Genomic DNA, 23481 nt, shown 5'->3' with positions numbered 1-23481 from the left:
CTTTCCTTTCGTTACTATTGCAGTCCTCAATGGAAGAACAAAGAAAATTCACCCAGAAAGCCAGGAAATGGCCAAAAGCAATAGCTATTCTGCTTTGTTTTAAGCATTTGCTTAGGTTATACAGTCTGCTAGGACGCCAAAAGAGCTACTTTCCCCTAAGTTCTGGACCTGAGACTCTCAGCACAGAGGGGTTAGACAACTTACTGAAGGTCACACAGCTGGTACTCGGTAGGGATAAGACTCAAGTCCGGGCAGTCTGGCTCCAGGCTCTATGAAAGCTCCGACCAGGGTTGGTTTGCTCTAAGATCCTTCCTTCCCCTTCCCCAAAGCATAGGCTTGAACCGGGTTGTAGTGGTGGAGAACTCTGAGTTCTGCTGAATCGTTGGTTACAGTATCTGTTTCATCAGGGAGAGTCTTTCACATCAACTCCAGGATCTCAGGGACTGGGGAGGCTTCTGAGGCATCCCAAGGATCCCCCCAAGAAGTGGGCTTCCCTGAGATGGGCGTGTGTCTCCTCTCAGCCCTGATGGGGAACCTTGATGTTTGCAAGGCTCAGGGTCTGCTCTTTTGACCCCGAGGGTTTACCTCCTGCAGGGGAGATCCATGTAGCTAAAGTTGGTTTTTCCAAAACCGGTCCTGTGTCCATCTCCATGGACACTTGGCCAGTAGGCGCTGCATGTAGGGTGGGGTGGCCAAAGTTTTCCAAGGCAGGGGAAATCCCAGCTGCTGCTCCCATTAGGAAAGGTGACAGCTTCAGGCTAATCTTAGCCCCAGAGTTTGGTCATCGGCACCGGGAGCCTCAGCGTGCTTTTTATAGCTGTCCACTAAAACGGGCTTGGCACTTTCTCCTCCATCAGGAGGACCAGCTGAGGAGGTGGAAACAGCAAGGCGGGGGGCTGTAGGGCGCTCGAGTTAGGAGAGCCCCGTGTTTTGGAAAGTGCGGTTCTATTTATAGCGGCATTCATAATAAGGATTATTATGAGTTTCGGTCCTATTTTTAATTCTTTGTAGGACCTGCAGGGACCTGTGAGACTCGGCCTTTGCCCATCTCTCTGATCTCAGCTGACCGTCTCTCCCCCTGGCTTTCCCGGCTGCAGAGAAACCCTCCTGGCTCTGTCTTCAGATGCTCCGTGCTCCTTCCTGCCTCAGGATCTTCGCTTGTGCTGCTGGCTCTGTAACATTCTGCCCCTGTCCCCTCGCATACTGTGTCTCCTCTTACATGGAAGCTACTCTCCCTGGGAGGTGTTCGTGTTCAAATGCTCATGGCCCAACCCCCAGCCCAATGGCATCTCCTCCTGTCCCTTTGACACGCTTTATTCTCCAGGTGGCACTCAGTGTTTCACCTGTCTATCTGCTCTCTCTTGGGTCCTCTGGTTCCCATACTAGACTGTCAGTTCCTTGGGAACAGGGATATGCTGTTTGCTGCTGCACTCGCAATTATAAGATTATCTCTGTGCGTACTAAGTGTGCATGTGCCATGCTAAAAGTGGTGTGTCCGCCTTCATTGTCCCTCCCGCCACGAGAAGCGACTGTATTATCCCCATTTTACAGACAAGTTGACTGAGGTTCAAAGATATCAAACCAGATACCCTGGGTTAGCCCCAACTGGAGAACGATCTGGAACCCTAGGACGCCATTTTTCTGAGCTCTGGAATGGTTTCTCTTGTCATGTCAAAGAGAAGTCAAGAGGGTAGTTCTGTTTCTGTGTGTTCTGCAAAATAAAAGATGCGTAGCCTTCCAGGGGAGGTCAGGCTGGGAGGCCAGGCTGTTCCTGCCCTCGCTAGGAACCCTGGCCCCTGGCCCCTGGCCTCGAGCAGAGTCGGGGGTCCCAGCAAAACATTGCAAAACAGGAAAAAATCTAAGGACACAAAAACACAAGCCGTGTGGTTGAGGAGACGGGGTTACCATGGCTGCGGGCGACTCTCGAGGCTGGCGTGATCTAGTGTTTTGGAAGGTTCCTCCATGTGACACAGGGTTTTGGAATTCTTCAGCTGGTAAGTCCTTCTTAATTCAGGCCCCTGGCCCTGGCCAAGCCACTCCCGGGTTCTCTGTGTCCCGCGGGGGCGTAGGCTGGACATAGGCCCACATCAAATTACTCAGCTTTACAACTAAAAATTTTTTGAAGCGGGTTTCTTGTTTTGTTGGATGGTTTTCTTGGCTCGGTCTGATGGCAGAGGCTCCCATCACCTGTCGGGAAAGCAAATTGATTTTTTTTTCAAGAGGAGGCGTGGGTGGTGGAATTCCCTTTTTCCCACTGAGTCACCGAGGCCAGCCGTGACTCACTTTATTATTCCCAGGTCCCCAAAGGCTATATCGTTTTGGGCTTTGTTTAATAAATAGAATCATGTATGCGCTCAAAATACAGTTTGAAACATTTTTGTTCAGCAAGAATTCTTCCATGAGTGATCGTGATGAGGAAATCTGAGGTACCTTTTCAACACCGGCTCCTGCACCTGTTTCTCTGTCATCTGGGGTGTGGCTTCCTGGGGCCTGGAGGTGGGGGTGGGCTTCTCTGAACTCCAAGCAGGATGCCATGACTAAGATTCAGGGGACCTTTGCCCTGGGTGACTCACTGGAGGCCAGTGCCATCCCCTCTCTCAACCGCCTCCAAAGACAGAGGCCAGACAGCCGTTCTGAAGCCTCACCAGAGACAGAAAACATTATTTTCAGGTAGCTGCGTTTATGTCTGAGCCTCCTTGCACAGATCAGTCTCCTGAGGTTCTCATGCTGTCCCTTCTCCCACTTATACCGTACTCCCGGGGGACTTTCTCAGAGAAAGTGCGTCTTCCTGGCTCATCCCCAGTCAGTGTGGAATTCTGGAAAGGAGCTTCCTGGCTAACTGGAGTTGGGTGTTTGTACCCTTAGGAATTGGCAGAGCCAGGCATGGTGGTACGTGCCTCTCACCCCAGCCCTTGGGAAGAGAGAACTGGGACATGGCTCTGTTGGTAGAGTGCTTGCCTAGCAAGCATGAAGCCCTGGGTTCCATCCCCAGCACGGGCTAGTCACTAACCTGGGCATTGTACTGCATGCCTGTAATGCCAGCCCTTAGAAGGTAGAGGTGGCAAGATCAGAAGTTCAAGGCCACCCTTAGCTACAAAGCAAGCTCTAGGCCCCCTTGTGCTCCATAATAACACCCTGTCTAAAACCATCAAAAATGGAAAACACATAATGAAAAAGAAAGAAAAAAAAGATCTGGTGCCAACGGCCCTAGTGAGCCAGCGCCATGCTGCCCTGCAGGTCAGTGGCTTTGGAGTGTCCATCAAAATCCCTAATTTGTCCTCTGCTGTATACCTGTAGACTCAGTTTCCCCAACTCTAAAGTGAAGGCAATTGGTGTTTTAATATAAACAGGAGATCAAGGTCGCATGTATAGGCACACAGTAGGTGCTTTGGAGTTCTGACCTTTCCACATGGAGTCTACAAGGCAGGGCCCGTTGCTTTCTTGGCTATGAGGCGTCCCTCCTGGCACAGCGGACCTCTTTCCCATGGAGAGCCTTCAGACTTCCGGTGTCCTGGCCCAGCAGAGCTGGAGTGATGGCAGCTCCCTCCCTTCCCCCTCCACGGATGGCGGTGCTGAGTCACACAGCGGTCCACAGACTTCCTTGAGGTGACAGAACTTAGCTGTAGAGGGCAGGGCCCCAAACCCCAGTTTCCTGCTTCCCAGAGCTCCGTGTGTCTGCAGCCCAGCAGTTGTCTGTTGAAGGTGCTCAGCTCTGAGAACAGAGGCTGCAGAAGGGGTGGGGGCGGGGCAGAACTCAAAGAGCCTCTGTGCACAGTGGACTGACACCCACTCGGCCTCCAGGGCTTCCACAGCTACCTCTGTGCATTTATTGTGCACCTACTGTGTGTCAAAGGGCACGGCGATAGATAAGGTTTCTCCCCTGGGGGGTGGAATACTTTCAGGCAGGGCCTGAGTCTGCAGCGGGGTTGGGTGTGCAGGACCTGTGACCCTCAGACAAGCCATGAGCTGCTCTCGTGCCTGCATCCCAGGCAGCAGAGAAGAGAGAAGCTTGCATGCTTGTGGAAAGTAGGACTTGGTACCTGAAGTCTGACTATGACTGGACAGCCCCTGCTTTCATTGGTGAAATCTGGCAACTCTGGGAAGTGAGAGATCGGGAACTTTCCAGAAGAGATGGCTTCGAGAAGAGCCGTACAGGAGGGAACAAAAGATGCACAGACCCTGTAAGGAAGAGTATCTCAGGCAGGAGGATCATTACAGGAGCTCGGCGGTGATGGGGATGAACGGGCATTGTGGGCAACGGGATGAGCGGCATCGGGGAGAGATCTCTTCTGGGATCTGTAAGCTCAGAGGGGAGTTTGTGTTTGTCCCTAAGGCCCTGGGAAGTTGATGGAGGTTTTCAGCGGAGAGTGTGATGTCGTTACTGTGTTAACATTGCTCAGATGATCCCCAAGCGTGGGCAGGAAGAGGGGCAAGTTCATTCTGGGAAATGGACACAGTGCTGCCATCCTGACTTGGAATGAGCCCCACCAAGCCAGTGGGGCCAGGAGAGAGGCTTGGTGTAAGAATCCAGTGGCTTCCTCTGCAGATCTGTTAAGTCTGTCTGAGCAGCATCCCCATGAGACCCTAAGCTAAGGGTCATCCCTGGCCTTCCCAACTGTGCCATGCTCTAGGAAGGACCTACTTGATGCTAGCTAACCATCATAAATGCAGGCCACAGTGATTTCAGCGCCCTCTGTTTACCTGGTGATCAAGGGTAGGACCAGGCTAGGCTGCCTCAGGCCTGGTTTCCTAAGTGAACTGACACTTGGGTTTCCTCCACACAAGCTTCAACCCAGCAGCAGCTTAGGGCCCAAGCGCTGCATCTGCCTTCCTTCTCCTGAAAGCTGTCTGGCTCCTCCTGAGAGTGATGACACCACCCCCTCTTCCAGGCAGACAGCTGGGGCTCAGCCCCCTTCCCCAAGCCTGCTGCTTCCTGTGATCCCCTCCCTAACCCTTCTGAGCTGCCAGCAGACATAGAGTCACAAGTCTGTGTGTTTGTCTACCCTTCCCTTCCTCCCTCCCTCCCTTCCTCCTTTCCTCTAGTCTGTTCCCTTCTCTCTTCCCCATTTCTCTCTCCTTCTGTCCATTTGTTTTGTTTGTTTGTCTGTTTGTTTGTTTGAGACAGGGTCTCCTATAGCCTGGGATGGCCTTGAATTCACTGCCTAGCTGAAAGTAACAATAAATGTCTGTTCCTCTTGCTTCTACCTCCTGAGTACCCAGTTTATGAAGTACTAGGTATCAGTACCCTGGACCTGTGCAGGAGAGGCAATCACTCTAAGAACCAAGCACTATCCCTAGTCTTGTCCATCTTGTTTATCTGTCCATCCATGCATTCATCCATGCATGCATGCATGCATGCATCCATCCATCCATCCATCATCCATCCATCCATTCATCCATCCATGCATTTGTCTATGCATCAATCCATTTGTCCATTCTGTCCATCCATGCATTCATCCATTATGCTTCTGTCTATCCATGCATCTATGCATTTATCTGTCCATCCATGCATCCATACATCCATGCATCCATCCATGCATCCATCATCCATCCATCCATCCATGCATTTGTCTATGCATCCATCCATTTGTCCATTCTGTCCATCTGTGTATTCGTCCATTATGCTTCTGTCTATCCATGCATCTATGCATCCATCCATCCTTGCCTCCTCTCTCTATCCCCCAACCAGCCCTTCCTGCCTCCACCGACCCTCTCCTCCTTCCATCCCTCCCTGCCTTCCTCTGTGCACTCCAATGAGTTTGGCTAATGAGGATAACCAAAGCCTGTGCTGTCTGCTGAGCTGAGCCCTCATCCCCACCTTTCCCTGCAGCCTGGCTAAGGCTCCTCTGTCCCCAGCCTCTTTGCTCAAACTTCTGGCTCCTTTCTTTCCCTTCTGACTGAGGTTGGAAGGACTTTCTCTGTGCTGGCCGCCAAGCCCTGTTCCCTTTAGACAAGGGAGTTTCCCCAAATATCTGCTCTAAAGACCAAATCCCTTTATTTCATCTCAGGATGGCAGCCACACACTGCGTCCTATCCTCTCAGGTCTGTTCCACAGGGGCCAGCATGTCTGAGCTCTAGACTGCAGTGGGGTTGGGGACTGGGGAGTAGGAGATGCTGGGCTGAGACTGGGGAGTCCCCTGGGGCCTAAGTCACATGTATGTTTCTCTCTTGCCCCACATTTCCCGATCCTACCCCAGCTTCTGTTCCATGAGAGGAGCTACAACCTCTGTGGCATGAAGGTTGGAGAAGGCTGGGTGGCTGCGGGGGCCAGAAGAAAGGGGCAATGAGTACCAGGAGGGACGGTGGCAGAGGCAAGGTCCCCATTCCAGGAGAGAAAAGACCTTTGAGTTTCTAGCATAAGCTCTGGAGAGAGGCTAGGTGTTGTTCCAGTCTGCGTAACCCCTGGAAGGCACTGGAAATGTAGCTCAGTTGGTAGAGACCTCATCTAGCCTGAGCTAACCCATGGGTTTCATCTCCAGCGTGGCGTAAATTGTGTGTGTGTATGCCTGCAACCGGAGCATGTTGGAAGAGACACGTGAGTCAGGAGTTCAAGGTCAAAAGGCAGAAGGGAGACCCTGGCTTTAGTTGGCTTTGGTCATTGCTGGCTGCATTTCCCAGCATGCAGCCCTTTCTCTCCTTTCTCTCCTCCTCCTCACTCCCCTTTCTCCCTTTCTTTCCTCTCTTCCCTCTAAATCCTCCCACCTTACCTTCCCAAGGCCCGAGATTACTGGTGTGTGCTGTGACACCTAGCTTGAAAAGATCCATACATTCTATACATTAATGATTTATTTTGTTTTAGTTATGTATGTGTATGTTCACCTTGTGGGTGCAGTACCCACAGAGGCCAGAAGAGGGTGTTAGGTCCCTGGAGCTGGAGTCATAGGCAGTTGTGAGCTGCTGGGACTGGAACCTGGGTCCTCTGCAAGAACAGTGAGTGCTTCCAACCACTGAGCTGCCTCTCCAGTCCTCTAAAAAGACCCGTTTTTCAAAGCAATGCAGCAGGGACCCATGTTGCCATCTCTTCCAACAGACCCCACCTCAACACCATTTCTTTGTAGATTCCAGGCATACCCTGCAGGTAGATGTTCATAATTGCAAACAGAGAATCCCTGTTAGGTTCTGACTTTAAAATATATGCATTTTCACGTTTAACTCATGTTGAAATCTGAGCCCATGTTCAAATAACTTGCAGACTCCGATGTAACGGCCCTGACTGAGCATCTACCAGGCTCTTATGCAATGATCTACACACTCACTAGGAGATGTGGATGCTCTAATACCCTCATGTTTTAAACCAGAGACAGAGAGACACAATGTCTTATCCAAGGCCACACAGCTAACTGGGACAAACAAGGATTTCAGGCCAGGTCTATTTGTTGCAAAGTTTGGGATAAAATGGCTAAGTGTCACAGAGGACAGAGAGTTAGCACTGTTACAGGATATTTCCAAAAAGCATTCTAGGCAGTGTGACACAGACCTCCAGTGCACTGGAGTGGATGGGCATTCCTCCAACACCCGAGTTCTTCACACAGCCCTCACCTGCTAGCTCCAGAGGGTCCTGCCTAGCATAGCAGCATCCTCAGGATACCCAAGTCTTAAGAATAGGAGCTGATACCTAAGCTCTGGGGGGTGGAATGACACGTGGGTGTGCCCAGCCCAGGCTTCCCGATCCTGCCAGCTCTAGTCTGGCTAATTCCTTGGGAGCCCTGTGACACTAGCCAGTGCTCCCCTCTCTCACTGGGACTCTTAGTGAGCTAAAGACCAGCCGTACCTTGCGGGCAGCCTATGGAGGTGCAGGTTGGAATCTGAGGGACAAGAGACTTTGGAACCAGGGCAGGTATTAAGAGTTGGTTAAGAATGGTAGGTACCTTGAGCAGCCAGGACAGTCGCTGGAATATACAGGACCTTGAGGGCCGTGGGAGTGTCAAGGACTGCAGGAGGCAAGAAGGCTTTGAGAGTGGCCAATGAATCTGCCATTACAGTAGGAGTGACTGCAAGGTCCTGCCCAGAGATGTCCCTTCTCAGCCTCTCAGAGTGACAACCTTCCTCTGCTGGTCTGCTGGAAGCCTCTCTCTTGCTATTTGGTTGGGCTGACTGTAGATACTGGCTTGTATCGTTACACAGATTTCCTCTGAGCCTTTGGTGCTGAGATGATTTGTTTGTAGGCAGTATTCAATCAAGCTCCTGTTGGCAGTTTCTCAGTGGGTGGCCACACCCTTTTCTTCTGGATCCATACACCCAAAGACCATATCTGTCATAACCCACAGCAATACCTACCTGTTCAGGGACACTGCCGTTCTACACGTCAGTATTTCCTCTGCCACAAATCAAGGATGGAAGATGGGCTGAAAGCCTGCAGACCCAGTTCAATTTCTTGACAGTTTTTCAAGGAATTCTGTCTGACTCTCCCAAGAATGAGCTTTGGAAACCCACCCAACTGTACCCCCTCCTTTCTCCCATCTCTGTCTTTTTTGTCTATTTCTTGAGAGTTACCCTGTAGCCAAGGCTGGCCCCTGTCTCAGCCTCCCAAAGTGTTTTTTCAAAGCAGTGAGCCTCATGTGGAGTTAACCTCAGGCACTGAGAGGCTGGGCAGGAGGGAAACCCTTACAGCTTCCTGGGGCGTGGGCTTCTGGCTCAGCATTCACGATGCAGTTGGCAGAACCTATGGAGCCTGGCTGTGTAGACTGCATCTCTGTCAGTGACCTTGGACCTGTCTCACATGAGAAGGAGTACCCTGACTAGTTCTGTCTGGGCCTTTGCATATTACAGAGCTGGGTTTTGATGGCGTTGGCCAGGTGCTTTTGGTGTCTCTTTGGCCATTGTTTCTCCTGCCCCTGGAGTGGCTTCTCCTGGTCTCTCAGCAGCCATTACAAATGATGAGATCTTTGTATATCCCATTATTACCACGTAGTTGTTAGGCAGCCAAGATTGTCACTTGGTTCCTTCCACAGGGATCTAAGACCAGGAAGAATGACTCTCCCTGTTATCTTTGTGTGTGTGTGTGTGTGTGTGTGTGTGTGTGTGGTGTTGTGATGTGTTTGTGATCACATGTATTCGTATGTGTGCATGTGGAGGTCAGAGGTTGTCCTTGGGAGTCCTCTATCCTTCTCCACTCTACTTTAGGGGCATGGTGTATGCGTGGGTGTACGTCTATGTGTACCTGAGAGCAGACAGAGGACATGCCACCATATAATTTTAAGCTGGGGTGTCTCACTGAGCCTAGAGCTAGGCTGGCACTAGTAAGCCCCAGAGAGCCTCCTGTAGTCACTTGCAACAGCACTGGGGTTCAGGCACAAATGTGGCCATACCTGACCTTTTAGATGCTTGAGTTCAGGTTCAAGAATTGCACTTCACTGAAGGCGAAGAGTAGAGCCTTGGCTGTTACCAAGAACTTTGGCTCATCCCTCACTGTGAGGACCCCCCACTCCACCTGTTCTGTAGCAATTACAGGGATGGGGGGGGTTCCTAGGCCACTAAGTTCAAATGCTGCTCACAGCCCACATTGTCTGGCCAGTCCTCAGAGCTGGAAGACCTAAGCAATCACAGCAGACAGTAATAGCTTTGCTCCAGAAAGAGGGGGTTCCGAGGCCAGATGCCTGGCTGTGTTCTGTGTCACAACTCACTGTAGCAAGCAGGGTGAAGTCTCTACCGCGTCGAGGAACCCGCTGGACGCTGACTCAGCACTTTCCGAGCATTTACTAGCTTTGAGAATGTTCCCTTTCTCATAAAACCATTTAATATCCTTCAACATTCACGCTCCACAAACACCCTGGAAGCCCTCACGGAAATGTTTTGTTTGAGTGAAAATGGCCTAGCGGTCAGTGTAGGTGGTCAGGAGAGAAATCTATAATTTGAAAATAAAGAGTTTTGTTTGGCCCTGTTTGCTGGCCTCAGACTCGGGGAATCAACAGCCCTCTGCCCCTGAGGAGGAGAAGCCTCTCCTAAGCACCGTGTCATCTGTTCTCATGACTCTCATGGGAGCCCAGAAAAGGTGCAGGTGGGCTGGGGGTTTTCTCACCTCCTGGTGACCCATGAGTCAGGCACCCTCAGGCCACCTGTTCAGTCCGGACTTAGAGAGGGATGGCTAAACCGCTGTGCTTGCTCTCAGATGATGGGAACACCGGGGAAGCTGGAACCACAATGCAGCTCCTGAGACAGCCTTGGGGTTGAGGGCCTTTTGGAAAGAGAGAAAAGGTCCCAGAAAGGCCAGTTGAGTCTGGGGCCACAGAGAACAGTGACCTTATTTAAGGAAGAGAAACCGGCATTTGGACTAGATTGTGATGGCGAAGCCTGTGGTTGCTCCGACTTACTCTTCTAATGCTGAGTTCTCTCCTGGAACACGAGTCTGTCTAACAAAAGAGCTTTGGAATATACAGATGAAGTTCTCTCTCTTACATACACACAACTCTCTCACACACATATTCCCTCTGTCACATTCACACACACATATACATACACATATACACACATACACATATACACACACCCAAACTCTCTTACACATACACACTTTCTCTCCTTTTCCCTCCCTCTCCCTCTCTCTCTTCTCCACATGCACACACACACACACATGCACTCACATACACACACACACGCACATGTACACACACATATATACACATGTGCGCACACACATATATATACACATATACACACACATATATGTACACATAAACACACACCCCTACACACACACACACCCCTGCACACACCCCTGCACACACACACACACACACACACACACCTGCACACTTCCGTGCATTGCTAAAGCGACATGATGAAGAACGGTGGGTTGGTGGAATTCATGGTTGGCTTCTACTGTTCCTTCAAAGGCTGCTGTTTTTCTCTTCTCCAGATGGGCAGCAGATTTGGGAGATGGAAGCTACGGTGGATAAAGACAAGAGCCAGCCTGTAAGCCACCTGAGAGCTCAGTGTCCCCACTGAGGTCTCTGTCCCCTCTTCTCCCTCCATTCTTCTCTCCTTCCCTTTTTCCTCTCCCCCCACTACCCGTTCCTACCCTTCCCTCCTCCCCCATCTCCATCCCTCAGTCTCTCCTCCAGACACTGAACTCAGAGTTTCTCAGCAGGTACAGACTGAACTTAGTCAGCTGAGCACCCACAGAGCCGCCCAGGCCCTTTGGTGTGTGACGGTGACATCTCCACACAACTTTTTTAGATCAACTTTCCTTGCCAGGATGAAACATTTAAATTCCCTTCAATCAAATGTCTCCATAAATGTGGAACACAAAGCCAGCCTGCCTGCCGTAGGGTGGGCGGGTCCACGCTTGGGATCTGGGTGGGAATCCAGGCAACGCTACATGAGCTCAGGTTCATGACAACTGCTTCCCTCTAGAACATGCTTTTTGTTGAGATCCCTGAGTATCGGAACAAGCACATCCGCGTGCCCGTGAAAGTCAACTTCTACGTCATCAACGGAAAGAGGAAACGGAGTCAGCCCCAGCACTTTACCTACCACCCAGGTGAGACGCTCGCCCGCCCGACATCCTGCACCCATGCTCTGCTCCCAGCTGAGTTACCTGGGCAGAGACTCCCTCCCCCTCCCCCCCCAGCCTGTTTTCTCTTGTGTTGGATGGCACTTCTTTGACGGCAGCTGCCAGCTACCATCCATGTTTTCCTGGGTGGTGGGTAAGGGCATTTACAGACAGCTAAGCAGATGGCTCTTGCTGATCCTCTTTGTCATGGGTTTGGTGACATCCAGGGTAAGGTAGATGTGCTCTGGAACTCTCAGGGTCCTTGACTGGCCTCACATGGGTGGGGTGGAGTTATTTGGGGCACAGCCAGACCGGGTCTCATTTGTGAACTTCTGTAGGCCAGAAAAAGTGAAGCTAACTTCACAGAGTGCTTCCAGAGAAAACTCTAAGGTGACTCATGGGTTCGGTGACTATAGTGGACGCAGGACAAATTGGGAAAGGGTGAAAATGTTCACCCTTGGGAAAGCCTCTCCCCCTCTCTGCTGCCACCCAACAGGTTAGGGAAGACTTGCTGGCCTATAATCCTGTAATCCCAGCCCTGAAATCCCAAGTGCATCACTGTCCTCCCACTGGGCCACATGTCTGGCCTCGGTGGCATAGCAGGCTTGGGCATTTCCTGTGAAGATGCCATTGAGGGCGGATGTGAGTGACTTCCTGTCAGGAGCACAAGTGGGGTTCCTGGGCCCTAGGAGAGCCTTGCACAAGCCTGCACGTGTAGCAATTCCTTTAGCAAGGAGGCTGCTTTCTGGTGTGTTCTCCCCTTACGTGCAGTAGCAAGGCCTCCCTGAGCTGAGCCTCAGTGCTTGGCTGGGTGGAACAGGACCCCAGCAAGGCCCAACCCTCAGGTCCCTAGCAGTCCAGAACAGAGATGCTGGCCCTTGAAAGGCATTTTCAGAGGTGATCTTGGGGACCTTGAGTCAGAATTATGCTTCTGTTTGCCTCTTCCGACTCTGACCCTCAGGAGGCGGCCCTGCTCATGCTTGGGGACAAGCCTGTCACCTGTTTATGTAGTTGCCCCTCCCTCTTGGACCCTGTGTTGTTTAAGCATAGATTTGGGGCAGGTTGGTAGCTGCTTTTCTTGATGCTATGACCGGCACCTGACAAAAGCAACTTAAGGGACAGGTCAAAGGTTCACTCTGACTCTCTGAGGGGATATAGCCTTTTATGGTGGGAAAGGCACAGGAGCGTGAGATGGCTGGTCATGTCACGTCACATCAGTCAGGAAGCAGAGAGATGAATGCTTCTGCGTAGTTCATTTTCTCCTTTCCCTTCAGTCCAGGACCCCATGGGATATTGCTTCCTTTGTTCAGGGGGCTGGGGGTCTTTACATTCACCCCAAATAGAAAGTCCTTCCCAGACATGTCTGGAGATTTGTCTCTAAGTGATCCCAGATCCTGTCAGATTGTCTAGTGGGAGGGAACGTAGCAGGGAGACAATGGGGTCCAGAGGAGGTGGGGGTCCCCATGAGCTTTCTTTTCTCAGTTTCTACCCTGAGAAACAAGGCTGCACAGATTCAAGTAGGGTCAAGCCTCACCTCCACCTGTCCACAGCTGGGAAAGCTTGTAGTTCAAGGGCATTCCAAGGTCAAGGTTCATCTGAAGATAATTCCAGAAGGATCCTGTAGCCCAAGGATAACAGACCAGCCATGCTCCCACCCACGAGGCTTCCCAAAGCCCGGTTCACTTTTCCTTCCCCTCAGCACATACTCGCAGGTGGCCATGATCGCCTCAGCCCTGTGCTTTTCTTTCCCACAGTCCCTGCCATCAAGACAGAGCCCAGCGATGAGTATGAGCCATCTTTGATCTGCAGTCCCGCCCATGGAGGCCTGGGGAGCCAGCCCTATTACCCGCAGCACCCAATGCTGGCCGAGTCCCCCTCCTGTCTTGTGGCTACCATGGCCCCCTGCCAACAGTTCCGCTCGGGGCTCTCATCCCCTGATGCTCGATACCAGCAGCAGAGCCCTGCAGCCGCCCTCTACCAGAGGAGCAAGAGCCTGAGCCCAGGCCTGCTGGGTTACCAACAGCCGTCCCTCCTGGCAGCACCCTTGGGTCTGGCTGATGCCCACCGCTCTGTGCTGGTGCATGCTGGTTCTCAGGGGCAGGGGCAGGGGCAGGGGCAGGGCTCCACCCTGCCACACACATCCTCGGGCAGCCAGCAGGCCTCACCTGTGATCCACTACTCACCCACCAACCAGCAGCTCCGTGGTGGGGGTCACCAGGAGTTCCAACATATCATGTACTGTGAAAACTTTGGCCCCGGCTCTGCCAGGCCTGGGCCGCCTCCTGTCAACCAAGGTCAGAGGCTGAGCCCCGGCTCCTACCCCACGGTCATCCAACAACAGACTGCCCCGAGCCAAAGAGCTGCCAAAAACGGACCCCCAGTCAGTGACCAGAAGGATGCTCTGCCCACGGGAGTGACAGTCAAACAGGAGCAGAACCTGGACCAGACCTACCTGGATGACGGTAAGAAGTTGTGCTTGCTCCGTATCCCCATCCTGGAAGTCCCCGGCGTACCCTGCCCCCTCCTATGTATCAGTGTCTCCATTTTAACTTGAGGGCCAAAAATAAGATAACCTTTAGTGTCACACACGCACCATCTCCCTGCAGGAGTGTAGGGGTAGGTGCTGGCAGTCATAGGTGTCCCTTCCCGTCCTCAGTAGGAAAGGCCAGTGAAGGGAGTTCTGGCCACCGGGGTGTCCCCTGAGGTCATGAACTGGGTCTGTTTCACCACTTCCATGTTCTCCTTCCATGGCCACATTTAGATGGACAGCAGGAAAGCAGAAAGGAAAGGAGAGGAACCGCCTTTCTTTCCCATAGAGGAAAATCCCATTTTATGGCCCTCTTCTATGCATGGGGGGGGGGGGGGGACTGAGGAGAGAACACAGCCCTTGAAAGGGGCTCTATCAGGAGCATGAATGGGGGCTGTGGGCAGCTCTGCCACGAGCTGCCAGGACACAGAGGCCATTGATAGAGGGTAGCAACAGGCTTCCGCTGCGTTGAGCTCAGCTGATAGGGAGGTGGGGCCAGGAAGAGGATGGAAAAAGGCTTTGTATGGAGGGGTCCCCACTTGTGGGTGCATAGCCTGGCCAGAGGCATAGCCATCAGAGCAGCTGTGACAAGGGTGGTTGGGCTCTCAGAGGAAGGGGTGCCTGGAAGGCATCGAGGGTGGGACAGGTAGAGGAGACTTCTCTTCCCTTGGAAGCTCCAGATGATGAGGAGTCTGGGATGAAGGGTTCAGAGCTGAAAAGGAAACGCCAAGTGGCCAGTTTCTCCTGCCCTCAGCTCCAGCTCCGGTTGCAGCTACCGGAAACCCAGGTGTAACCAGCCTCACTCCATTCCATGTGGAGGTGGGGAGCTGACCCCATTGGAGGCAAGGGGATTAGTGTCTGAACAGAGCAGGTGCTTCCCAGCAGCCTCTGGGAGGTGTTGGTTTGGTCTCTGGGAGCAGAGATGTGCCGACCCCTCCCATCCCAGCTTGACGGACATCTTGCATTAAAGATGAATGCTGGTCACTTCAGTTATGGAACTGCAGGTATATGTCTTGGTGGGTCAGAGGCGGTCACCTGTGTCTGCTATATCCACAGACCTATAGATGGGATAAGCTCCTGAAGCAGCTGGGCTTGGGGGCCCTGTGAGGCCTCCAGAGGTGGTTTTCTAGACACAGGCAGGTTCACAGGTGAGCCCCCCATCCCCCAACATGATTCAACTCCCAGACATCCAGGGATCTGATGGCTTCCACTGCAGGATTCTTTTCTTCAGTACCTCTCCACAGTGTTTGTCCCCGGTCACCTCGACTCCACCCGTAATTGGGGAGAATCCTCTGGAACAGTCTGTGGTTTTAAAAGGTGAAAAGGTTGGGTTCTTTCAGAACATCTCAGAATGTTGACTGTCCTGGTTGACATTAAAAATCTGTAAGACCAGGAGAAGCCCTGGCGCTTCCTAGACAGCAGAATGTGTTAGAGATTCTGAGGGGAGCCATTCCTGTGGTCTTCCGTCCTCCACCACCCCACAGCCCTGGAGGTGTGGCCCATAGCAGGTCTGGCCTGACGCCCAGCTCTGGTCCTTCAAATGCTATGTTCAGGTGTCTCCATCTATGTTTCCCCTCCTCACGCCTGGGCCTGAGCGGTGTGTCCCCAAGGCAGCAAGGTGTCCCTGGCCAGTTTATGTTTGGTGCTTGGCTCGCCCTGTTCCCAAGATTTCTGTTCGGTGTACTCTGAGGTGAGATGTGGGCACAGTTTGGCTTTTGATTGCCAAGGCTCTGGGTCCTCCTGAGAGGCCTGGTCCTGCACCCAGGGAACAGTCCCACACATCCCTCTGTGGTGCAGAGTTCTGAATTCTGTTGTTTTGGGTTTGCTATAGACAGGTGGACTCAAGACAAGCTTCTGTCTGCCTGAGGGTGACTGGGTGTGGCTCCTTTCCTTCTAGTTGTCATTCAAAGGGTTCCCTCTCCCCAAGGCCAGAACTGGCTACCCAGAACACGGGCCACATACCAGCAGTGCGTGATCAGGGGTACAGTGGACACGAGGCCTGGTCTCTGCATAGAAGCAAGCATTGGCCGCAGAAGTTTGCTCTGCTTCTCCCTTGAGTCCAGGAACTCCACAGCCCAGCACTTCCAAGCTTGGCCTATGACCAAGTGCCCCACCGCGTACCCCTCTTCTGGGCGGCATTCCTGCATGCTCTTGCCTTTCTGGGCCTGTTCTTCCTTGGGCTGAGAGTTCACCTGCTTTCTCACTCTGATGGTTAAAGGTGCTTATAAAAGTTTCCTTGAGTAAACTAATGGAATGATTAATAATAATAAAAAAAAATAGTTTCCTTGAAATGGGAAATGTGACATTCCAGGTACCTCGTCCATCCTTGACATGTGGTCCGTAAGCAATGACCTGCATTCTCTTGACTGTAAACTCTTCTGGAATTCATCTCCCTTCCTGAAGCTTTATATTGTACGGGACATTTCAGGCTGTGCAGGCAGCTGGTCCAGTAACGAGTCTTGCCCTGTCCCTTTTCCATTCTCTCCAACTCCCTCTGTCCTCTCCCTTCCTTCCCCTCTATCCTTGACCCCTGATCTCTCCCAGCATTCATGCCCAGCCCCGTAAGTTTCTGCTGGCTGCCTCCTGAGCCAGGCACTGCTCTGAGCTTTGGGTGGGGGCCGGGGCACAAAGCCTTGCACTTGGGGCATTTTTGTATGTGATGCATCCCTGTGTTATAAGGATAGCTATAAGTGTAGATGCCAGTGTCTAAGGGAGAGAATCATAACAAATGGGGGAAGTCACACAGGTTAAGAACTGGGGGGCAGCCATGAGGCGGGGTGGTCACAGCCCCAGGAGGGTCTGAAGGAAGAGCAGTTTGGGGAGTGGACACAGCAGATGATGGTGGCCTTGAGGTCAGAGCAGGAGGCGGTGCTGGGGATTGTCTGCAGCAGTGATCTAGGTATTCTTTGGAGAAGATGGCTCTAGCTACCTTTGTGAAACAGATACTAGGGAGGCAAGAGCTGGAAGGAGCGAGCCAAGCTCATGTACCGTCTCCAGGACAACCAGAGGTTGACAGTCATATCCCTTGGCTGTGGGCTCTCCGCCTTCAGTTTCAGGTACTCCTGTTCAGCCAAAATAGTAAATGGAAAATTCTGGAAAGAAATTGTTTTGCATAGTTTTTCCTATAATGATTCTTCTTTTTCGGTCGGTGGTCTAGTTTGTAAATTAAGTGACTTTCCAGATTTGCCTGTTGACAACACGAAGCGTTCAGGACACCGCCAGCTTTGTTGAAGGCAAATCCCCTACGGATGGAGATGGAGCCGAGCTGAGATGGGCTCCTTTCCCCGAGTTGGGTTGTTCGAGATGCATCTCAGAGTACAAAGTAGGACAAGAGTGTAGGTCACCCCCACCACTTCCTCAGTGCACACGCGGGTGGCTTTGGGCTCCGTACATAGCAGGCTATTAGGAGCGAAGCGAAGGGGGATTCAGAAGTCACTGTTACCAGTTACCCTCACTCTTCCTGGGAGCCATATTGATACCGCAGATGAACTGTGGTTTGGGGGTCATCAGGTCAGCTCACCACCAAGCCCACCGCAGACCCTGGGGGCATGGGCATGCCCTTGGGTCTTAGCCACAGGAAGGAGACTGTGGGGGCAGAAAGAGCTGGGGCCCAACTCAACAGACACCCTTGATGTCTTTGTCCCTCCTGGGGAGAGAGTATGTGGTCTGGTGCTAGCTGGAACCTGGAGGTGGCCTGTGGGGACAGCCTACGCTGTGCACACATGTGAACAAGAGTCTCCTGGTACGGGAAACACCAGTTTGAAAACCACTTCAGTTCTTATTCTTCATAGGAAATGCATGAACGGGAGACGTTGGCTGGATGAAAACTGAGTAGTTTCCACTCTGTTTAAATATCGGATGGTATTATCGCCAACCCCCAAATCAACAGTGTACAAGTGGGTCACCCCAAAATTACAGCCTGGATCTTCACAGAATGCTTTGTGTAGGGGACTGGGTTTGAACACGGAGCCTCGTGTGTGTTAGACGAGTGCTCTACCACTGAGCCATCTTCCTGGTCCTCTTTCCACTTCTACGTTGTTGTCTTAGTCACTGAGCCATGGGACACGGGCACCATAAATAGACCGTGTTTATGTACCACGGCCCTCTGCTGGGTATGGGGACCTGCAATATGTAAAGGGTTTTGTTTTTTTTTTTTTTTTTCACCCTTTTCCTTGTAAAGAATTAATGCCAGTGCCTCTGGGACAGTGTCATTCACCCTGGGAACTTTTTCTCTGGGGATTCTGTGTGTGGTTGCCAACAGATGCTGATCCAGTTCCTCAGAAGCAGCAGCCATCATTCCCTGTGCACAGACACTTCAAGATCACTTTCTGCCAGGCACATGGAGGACAAGGTGCCGTACAAATTTATACCATGCCAAGCAGGGCCAGTTCTGGTTGGAGTCTGATCTGTTTGGGACCTGCTGGATCTAGAGGTTCTGGTTGGGTTTCCTTCCTGGGCGTCTGGCCTCAGTACCCCCGCTGTGGTGGAAATGGCCTCCAAGACTCAAGGTGATTGTAAAAAGAAAAATGGGAGTGTGTGTGTGTGTGTGTGTGTGTGTGTGTGTGTGTTTGCATGTGTACTGTGTGAAGGTCAGAGGTCATCCTTGGGTGCCCATCCTCACCTTCTACCTTATCAGAGACAGGGTCTGTTGTTCTCAGCTGTGTAGTCTGGGCTACCTGCCTACAGTAAGCTCCTGGGAGTTCCTCTGTCTCTGCCTTCCACCTTGCTGTCAGAGTGCTGGGATCGCAGGCATGCAGTATTGTATCCAGTTTACAGGGGTTCTGGGGATCTGAACTCAGGTCTTCATGCTGGCACTGACGGTGCATTCATTACCCACTGAGCCATCCCCCCAGCCCCCTATAAGGTCCTTGACAGGGATCCACAAGCATGGTAAACAGTCACATTGGTCAGATCCTTCTGCCACACCCCCAATAGCAGCTGCAGCAGCAACAGCAGCAGCAGCATGGTCTTTATCCCAATATCCTCTGAGCCATGCCAATATCATCAAGAGAAGCTGAGCTTTGAAGAAGAGCCCTGAGGTTGACTCAGCCTGAATCCCACTCATCCTGCCAGGCTTCCTCTTGTCAATTCAGAAAAGGCTTCTTAGAAAGTTCCTAGGTTCAGAAAACCCCCACCTGTGCACAGATAAACCCACAGAACTGGCAAGGGCTACTGTTTGCAGATTGCCTAGCTGAGCTAAGGTGGGTCTGAATGTCTCCTTTCCCTGCAGTGGCTCAGCTGTGTCCCTCAGCGCACCTCCACCCTACCCTTCCTGTTCACTGTGCCACTGAGACCTTCCAGTCTGTTCTTGGTGTGCTCCCTGCTGCTGTGCTCCTCCCTGCTGCTGTGCTCCTCCCTGCTGCTGTGCTTCCTGCTGCTGTGCTCCTCCCTGCTGCTGTGCTCCTCCCTGCTGCTGTGCTTCCTGCTGCTGTGCTCCTCCCTGCTGCTATGCTCCTTGCTGCTGTGCTCCTCCCTGCTGCTGTGCTCCTTCCTGCTGCTATGCTCCTCCCTGCTGCTGCTGTGCTCCTCCCTGCTGCTGTGCTCCTCCCTGCTGCTGTGCTCCCTGCTGCTGTGCTCCCTGCTGCTGTGCTCCTCCCTGCTGCTGTGCTCCTCCCTGCTGCTGTGCTCCTCCCTGCTGCTGTGCTCCTCCCTGCTGCTGTGCTCACACGATGAAGCCGCCTTCCAGCCGCTGCTGCTAACCTCAGGCGAGCTCTACCTGTCTCTGGGATTCTGCAGCAAGTATTTTCAGAGCATGGGCCCTTGGCTTTGGAGGTCAAGAGACACCAAGACACAGAGAGGCTGTCCCAGAATGGCTGCCCTCTCAGCCTTCATGCCAGAGTAACAGGTCCTCCATGAGCACCCAGCGTGGAGAACCAGAATGGCCGTTGCCCCATTCACACCAGAGTCTTTCATTATGAGCCACGTGGCTCTGCTGATGAGCCGCCTCCTCCCGTCTGCTTTCTCAAAACCACAGTGGGCAAAACGGGTCGGTTTAGCAGGAGGAATGGCAAGCTCGGCATTTGGCAAATGCCACAGAGGCCTCTCTGGATACTTCAGATCCTATTAGGGCCCAGATGCCCCACTGCCTTGTCGAGCACCTATGTGCAAGACCCACTAGGCACCTCACCCTTGTTGGGACGGATGCCACGGTAACTCCAGGAGAAATTGGGGTACTGCCGCATATAGCGCTGTGGACCCTAATGGGCCTCCGTCTCCCGGGCCACACCTAACGTAATCTTGTGTGCGTATGTAATATATAAATAACTATTTGTTTCCCTTCAATACCGGCTCTAGCCTACTGCTCTACAGAAAAGCAAACCCACCCAAAAGCAAGCTGGTGGCTGAAGGCTGGGAACCGACTGGCCAGCAGTTAGCCAAGTCTTCCTGCTGTGCTCCCTCTGGGCTTTTATCCCCATTAGTAAATGCATTGTGGACACCTAGCCGGTGGGGTTCTGTTTTCCCAGGGCACTCCCACCCCATGCCTCCACTGTGAAGAGTTTATAGATTTTCCCCTCCATCCCACAGAGCTGCTGTTTGAGTTTTGCCTTTGGGCTTTATTCTCTACCATCCTGTTGGGTTTGGTTCTTACCCTGGTTGTGTTTGACTTGGTTTTAGCACCTGGAGAACGGCCTGGGTCTTGGGGAATGATTAAACCATCAACTTGGCTCCTTCCCACGGTGTTTTTGACACCTCTTTAATTTTTTATTGATCTGGGGATCCAGTCACCTTGAGACCATTTATAGAGGAAGATCCAGGCCTGCTTTGCCCATCCATCTGTCTGTTCTGTCTGTGGGTAGAGGGGAAGACACTTGGGGTTGGGCAAGGGGGATGTCTGTTCTGGTCCTTAGCCGCAAAGCCTGCCTGCTTGGGCCAATGTCTGTTTTGTCCTCTACACTGCTCTGAAACTAGATCTCTGGGCAGGCGAGCAGAGCAGAGAGCCCCTAGGTCACATTGCAGCCAGCGTGGAGCATCCAGCTCGGGTCTGTGGCAGGACTGTTGGATGCAGGCACTTTGCACTAAATTGCCTGCTGTGAACTAACAAATGGGTTTCATCTGTGGCATTATAATTCTACTGTCCCAGAGAGGCTGGGACACTCCCTGCTTGCTGTTTTTCCAAAAGTCTGGACAAATGGGCATCTGTTGCATAAACTAATGGTGGTGGGCCCTGTGAAATGTCCAGCGGCTGGTGCCCACTGTGGAGGCCGGCACCCCCTGCAGCATCTGGCGCTTACAGACTTCTAGGAGTTGATGGGGTCTTTTGAATTCTCAGCTGTATTAGGCACCTAAAAATGAATTGACCCCAAACTGACTAAATAGTTCCCTCCATGTCTTCCTAACACGTGGATTGGGTTGGAGTCAGCCCTTGCTTGTGGAAAGTGATAGCCCGCTGGTGTTCCCTGGGTGCAGTTAGCTTGAAGATTTTGCTTGGCCCACCCACACAAGTGTTTTTAAAAAATAAAATATTTAGATTAGATGCCAGCGCTAAAGAAGCAGGTAAAATGGATTTCTGGGGTCCCTTAGAAAAGCAAAGGATCTGGCTACTTGGGGCCTGCATTCCAACTAAGCAGCCACCAGGAATCAGCGTCTAGGCATAGTGGCTGCCTGAGGACAGCAGCGTCTCCTGCATCCATAGCCCCACCACCTGCATCATGGTGGCAGACTGGGGTCTGGGCCACTTAGCATCAGACCATCTGTTGGTCTTTCTTTGCTTGGCTAGCCTTGGTCCCAGTCCCATGGAGGTCCATAGGCATTTAACATGAGATTCACTTCAGAAGCAAAATTGATCCTTGTGACTACTAAGGCGTGACCTACACAACTTGTCTCTTCCTCATGCCTGGGGAACCTTTAAGTGGGTAAGACTTTTAAAAGTCTCTCAGTCTCTCTCTCTCTCTCTCTCTCTCTCTCTCTCTCTCTCTCCCCCCCCCCCGTGTGTGTGCATGTCTGTTGTATGTGCGTACACGTGTACATGTGTGTGCGTTTGTGTGTGTGCATGTATGTATGCGTATATGTGTGTGCATGTGTGTGTACAGGCGCACTTGTGTCTGTGGAGGTCAGAGGGTCAACACTGAGTCTTCTCTCTCACTTGTCAACTTATTTTCTTGAGGCAGTGTCTCTCACTGAGCCTGGAGCATGCTGATGTGGCTGACCAGTGAACCCCAGGGATCCACCTGTCTTCCCAGGACTAGGATTATTGGTGAACAGCCCAGCAGGTCCCTCCCAGGACTGGAATTATCAGTGCACTGCTCGGCAGGTCCCGCAGGTCCTGACTTTTTACCTGAGTTCTGGGTCCCTCTGCTTATGCAATGGACACTTACCGCCAAGCCATCTCCCAGCCTGGTTTGTTTACTTTTATGATTTTATCCTGTGTTTGCATTAGAATCAGCCTGGGAGCGGCTGCCTTAGTTCTAAGTTTGTCTTACCCCATACTGGGCTGTTGCTTCTCTATACTAAACAGCCCCCCAAATGTCTCATAAGGATGAGCTTACCACAGCATGTATTTAACCATTTTTTACTGCAAGAAACGGGAATTCTATGTTTTGTCCGTGGAATTTCCCCTGGCCCAGTTCCTTTCAACCTTTTTTGTTCCCGCAAGGAGGTTCAGCCTGGTCCTCTGCCTCTAATGTCCTGCATGTTAGCATGCCATTTGAGAGGTGTGACAGTCAGACTTCCAAGTGTTTGAAAGACTAGCTCACAGGAGCTGGTGCATCCTCACCATGAGGGGTGTGGCTTCAGGTGCCGCCTATCCTCGGAGGTTGGAAGCACTTGCTAGGGAATACCTCGCTCCACGAACTCCCTGGTTAACTTCACTGAGTGACCTCTCTTCCCCTCCTGCCATTCCTTCCTCTCCTGTGAACTGGAAAATATCTATAAAGGGAAACTTCCCTGCACCCACAATGGGAGAATTCAGATAGATGGGGAAGCCAGATGAATGCCCCAATTCTTCCCCATTATTTATCATTTTAAAAATCATAGGCCAGTTTGTTAACACACTTCCTTGGTGACCAGTTAGGGCTGTTTGTGCATTACTTATGTGGAGCCATTATGAACTCATGGCCTTACCATAACTGATGTTTTAAGGTCTGAATGGCCGATTTGAGCAGGTCTTTTTGTCCCTGTCATCAGTTGGAGCTAAATAAGGACTTCCTACCCTCTCTTCCTGTGCCTAGCAATGTGCCGGAGGCTTCTGGCAGAAAAGAGTCCTATGTGCAGCCTGAGTCTTGCATGTTCTCCCAGCTATATCAACAATACAAATATTATAAGAACCAAAATTACATAATTACATACGACCCTATTGATACTCCTTGAGTATAAATTTAAACCAGAGTCACTCTGACCTCTGAACCCCTCTAATGGTTTAAAGAAGCTGGCTGGTTGTAACTGGCTCAGTCATATCTCTCTAAAAGAGCCTGGGGACATGGCTCAGTTGACAGAGTGTTGGAGACCCTGGGTTCCTGCAGTCTCA

General features: G+C 51.9%; 1 protein-coding gene across 7 annotated transcripts in view; it reads left to right on the top strand.

Annotated features, from left to right (window-relative positions):
• Positions 1 to 23481, top strand: part of Nfatc2 (nuclear factor of activated T cells 2) — a 122318-nt gene that overhangs the window by 80461 nt on the left and 18376 nt on the right. For 4 of the 7 annotated variants that reach the window (XM_034495783.2, XM_034495786.2, XM_034495781.2 and 1 more), the window contains exons 7-9: positions 10856 to 10911; positions 11353 to 11479; positions 13246 to 13953. In XM_034495783.2, coding sequence (XP_034351674.1) covers positions 10856 to 10911; positions 11353 to 11479; positions 13246 to 13953 — 891 coding nt within the window. Of the gene's footprint in view, positions 1 to 1011; positions 2361 to 10855; positions 10912 to 11352; positions 11480 to 13245; positions 13954 to 23481 lie in introns of those variants that run through there. The other 3 variants (XM_034495789.2, XM_076930289.1, XM_034495788.2) reach the window with 1 other exon arrangement.

The sequence above is a fragment of the Arvicanthis niloticus genome, chromosome 2 (genome assembly GCF_011762505.2).
Source record: "Arvicanthis niloticus isolate mArvNil1 chromosome 2, mArvNil1.pat.X, whole genome shotgun sequence".
In the NCBI taxonomy this organism is placed as follows: domain Eukaryota; kingdom Metazoa; phylum Chordata; class Mammalia; order Rodentia; family Muridae; genus Arvicanthis; species Arvicanthis niloticus.
The sequence above is the reverse complement of the archived record's forward strand: the minus strand, read 5'-3'. Positions and strand labels throughout refer to the sequence as shown.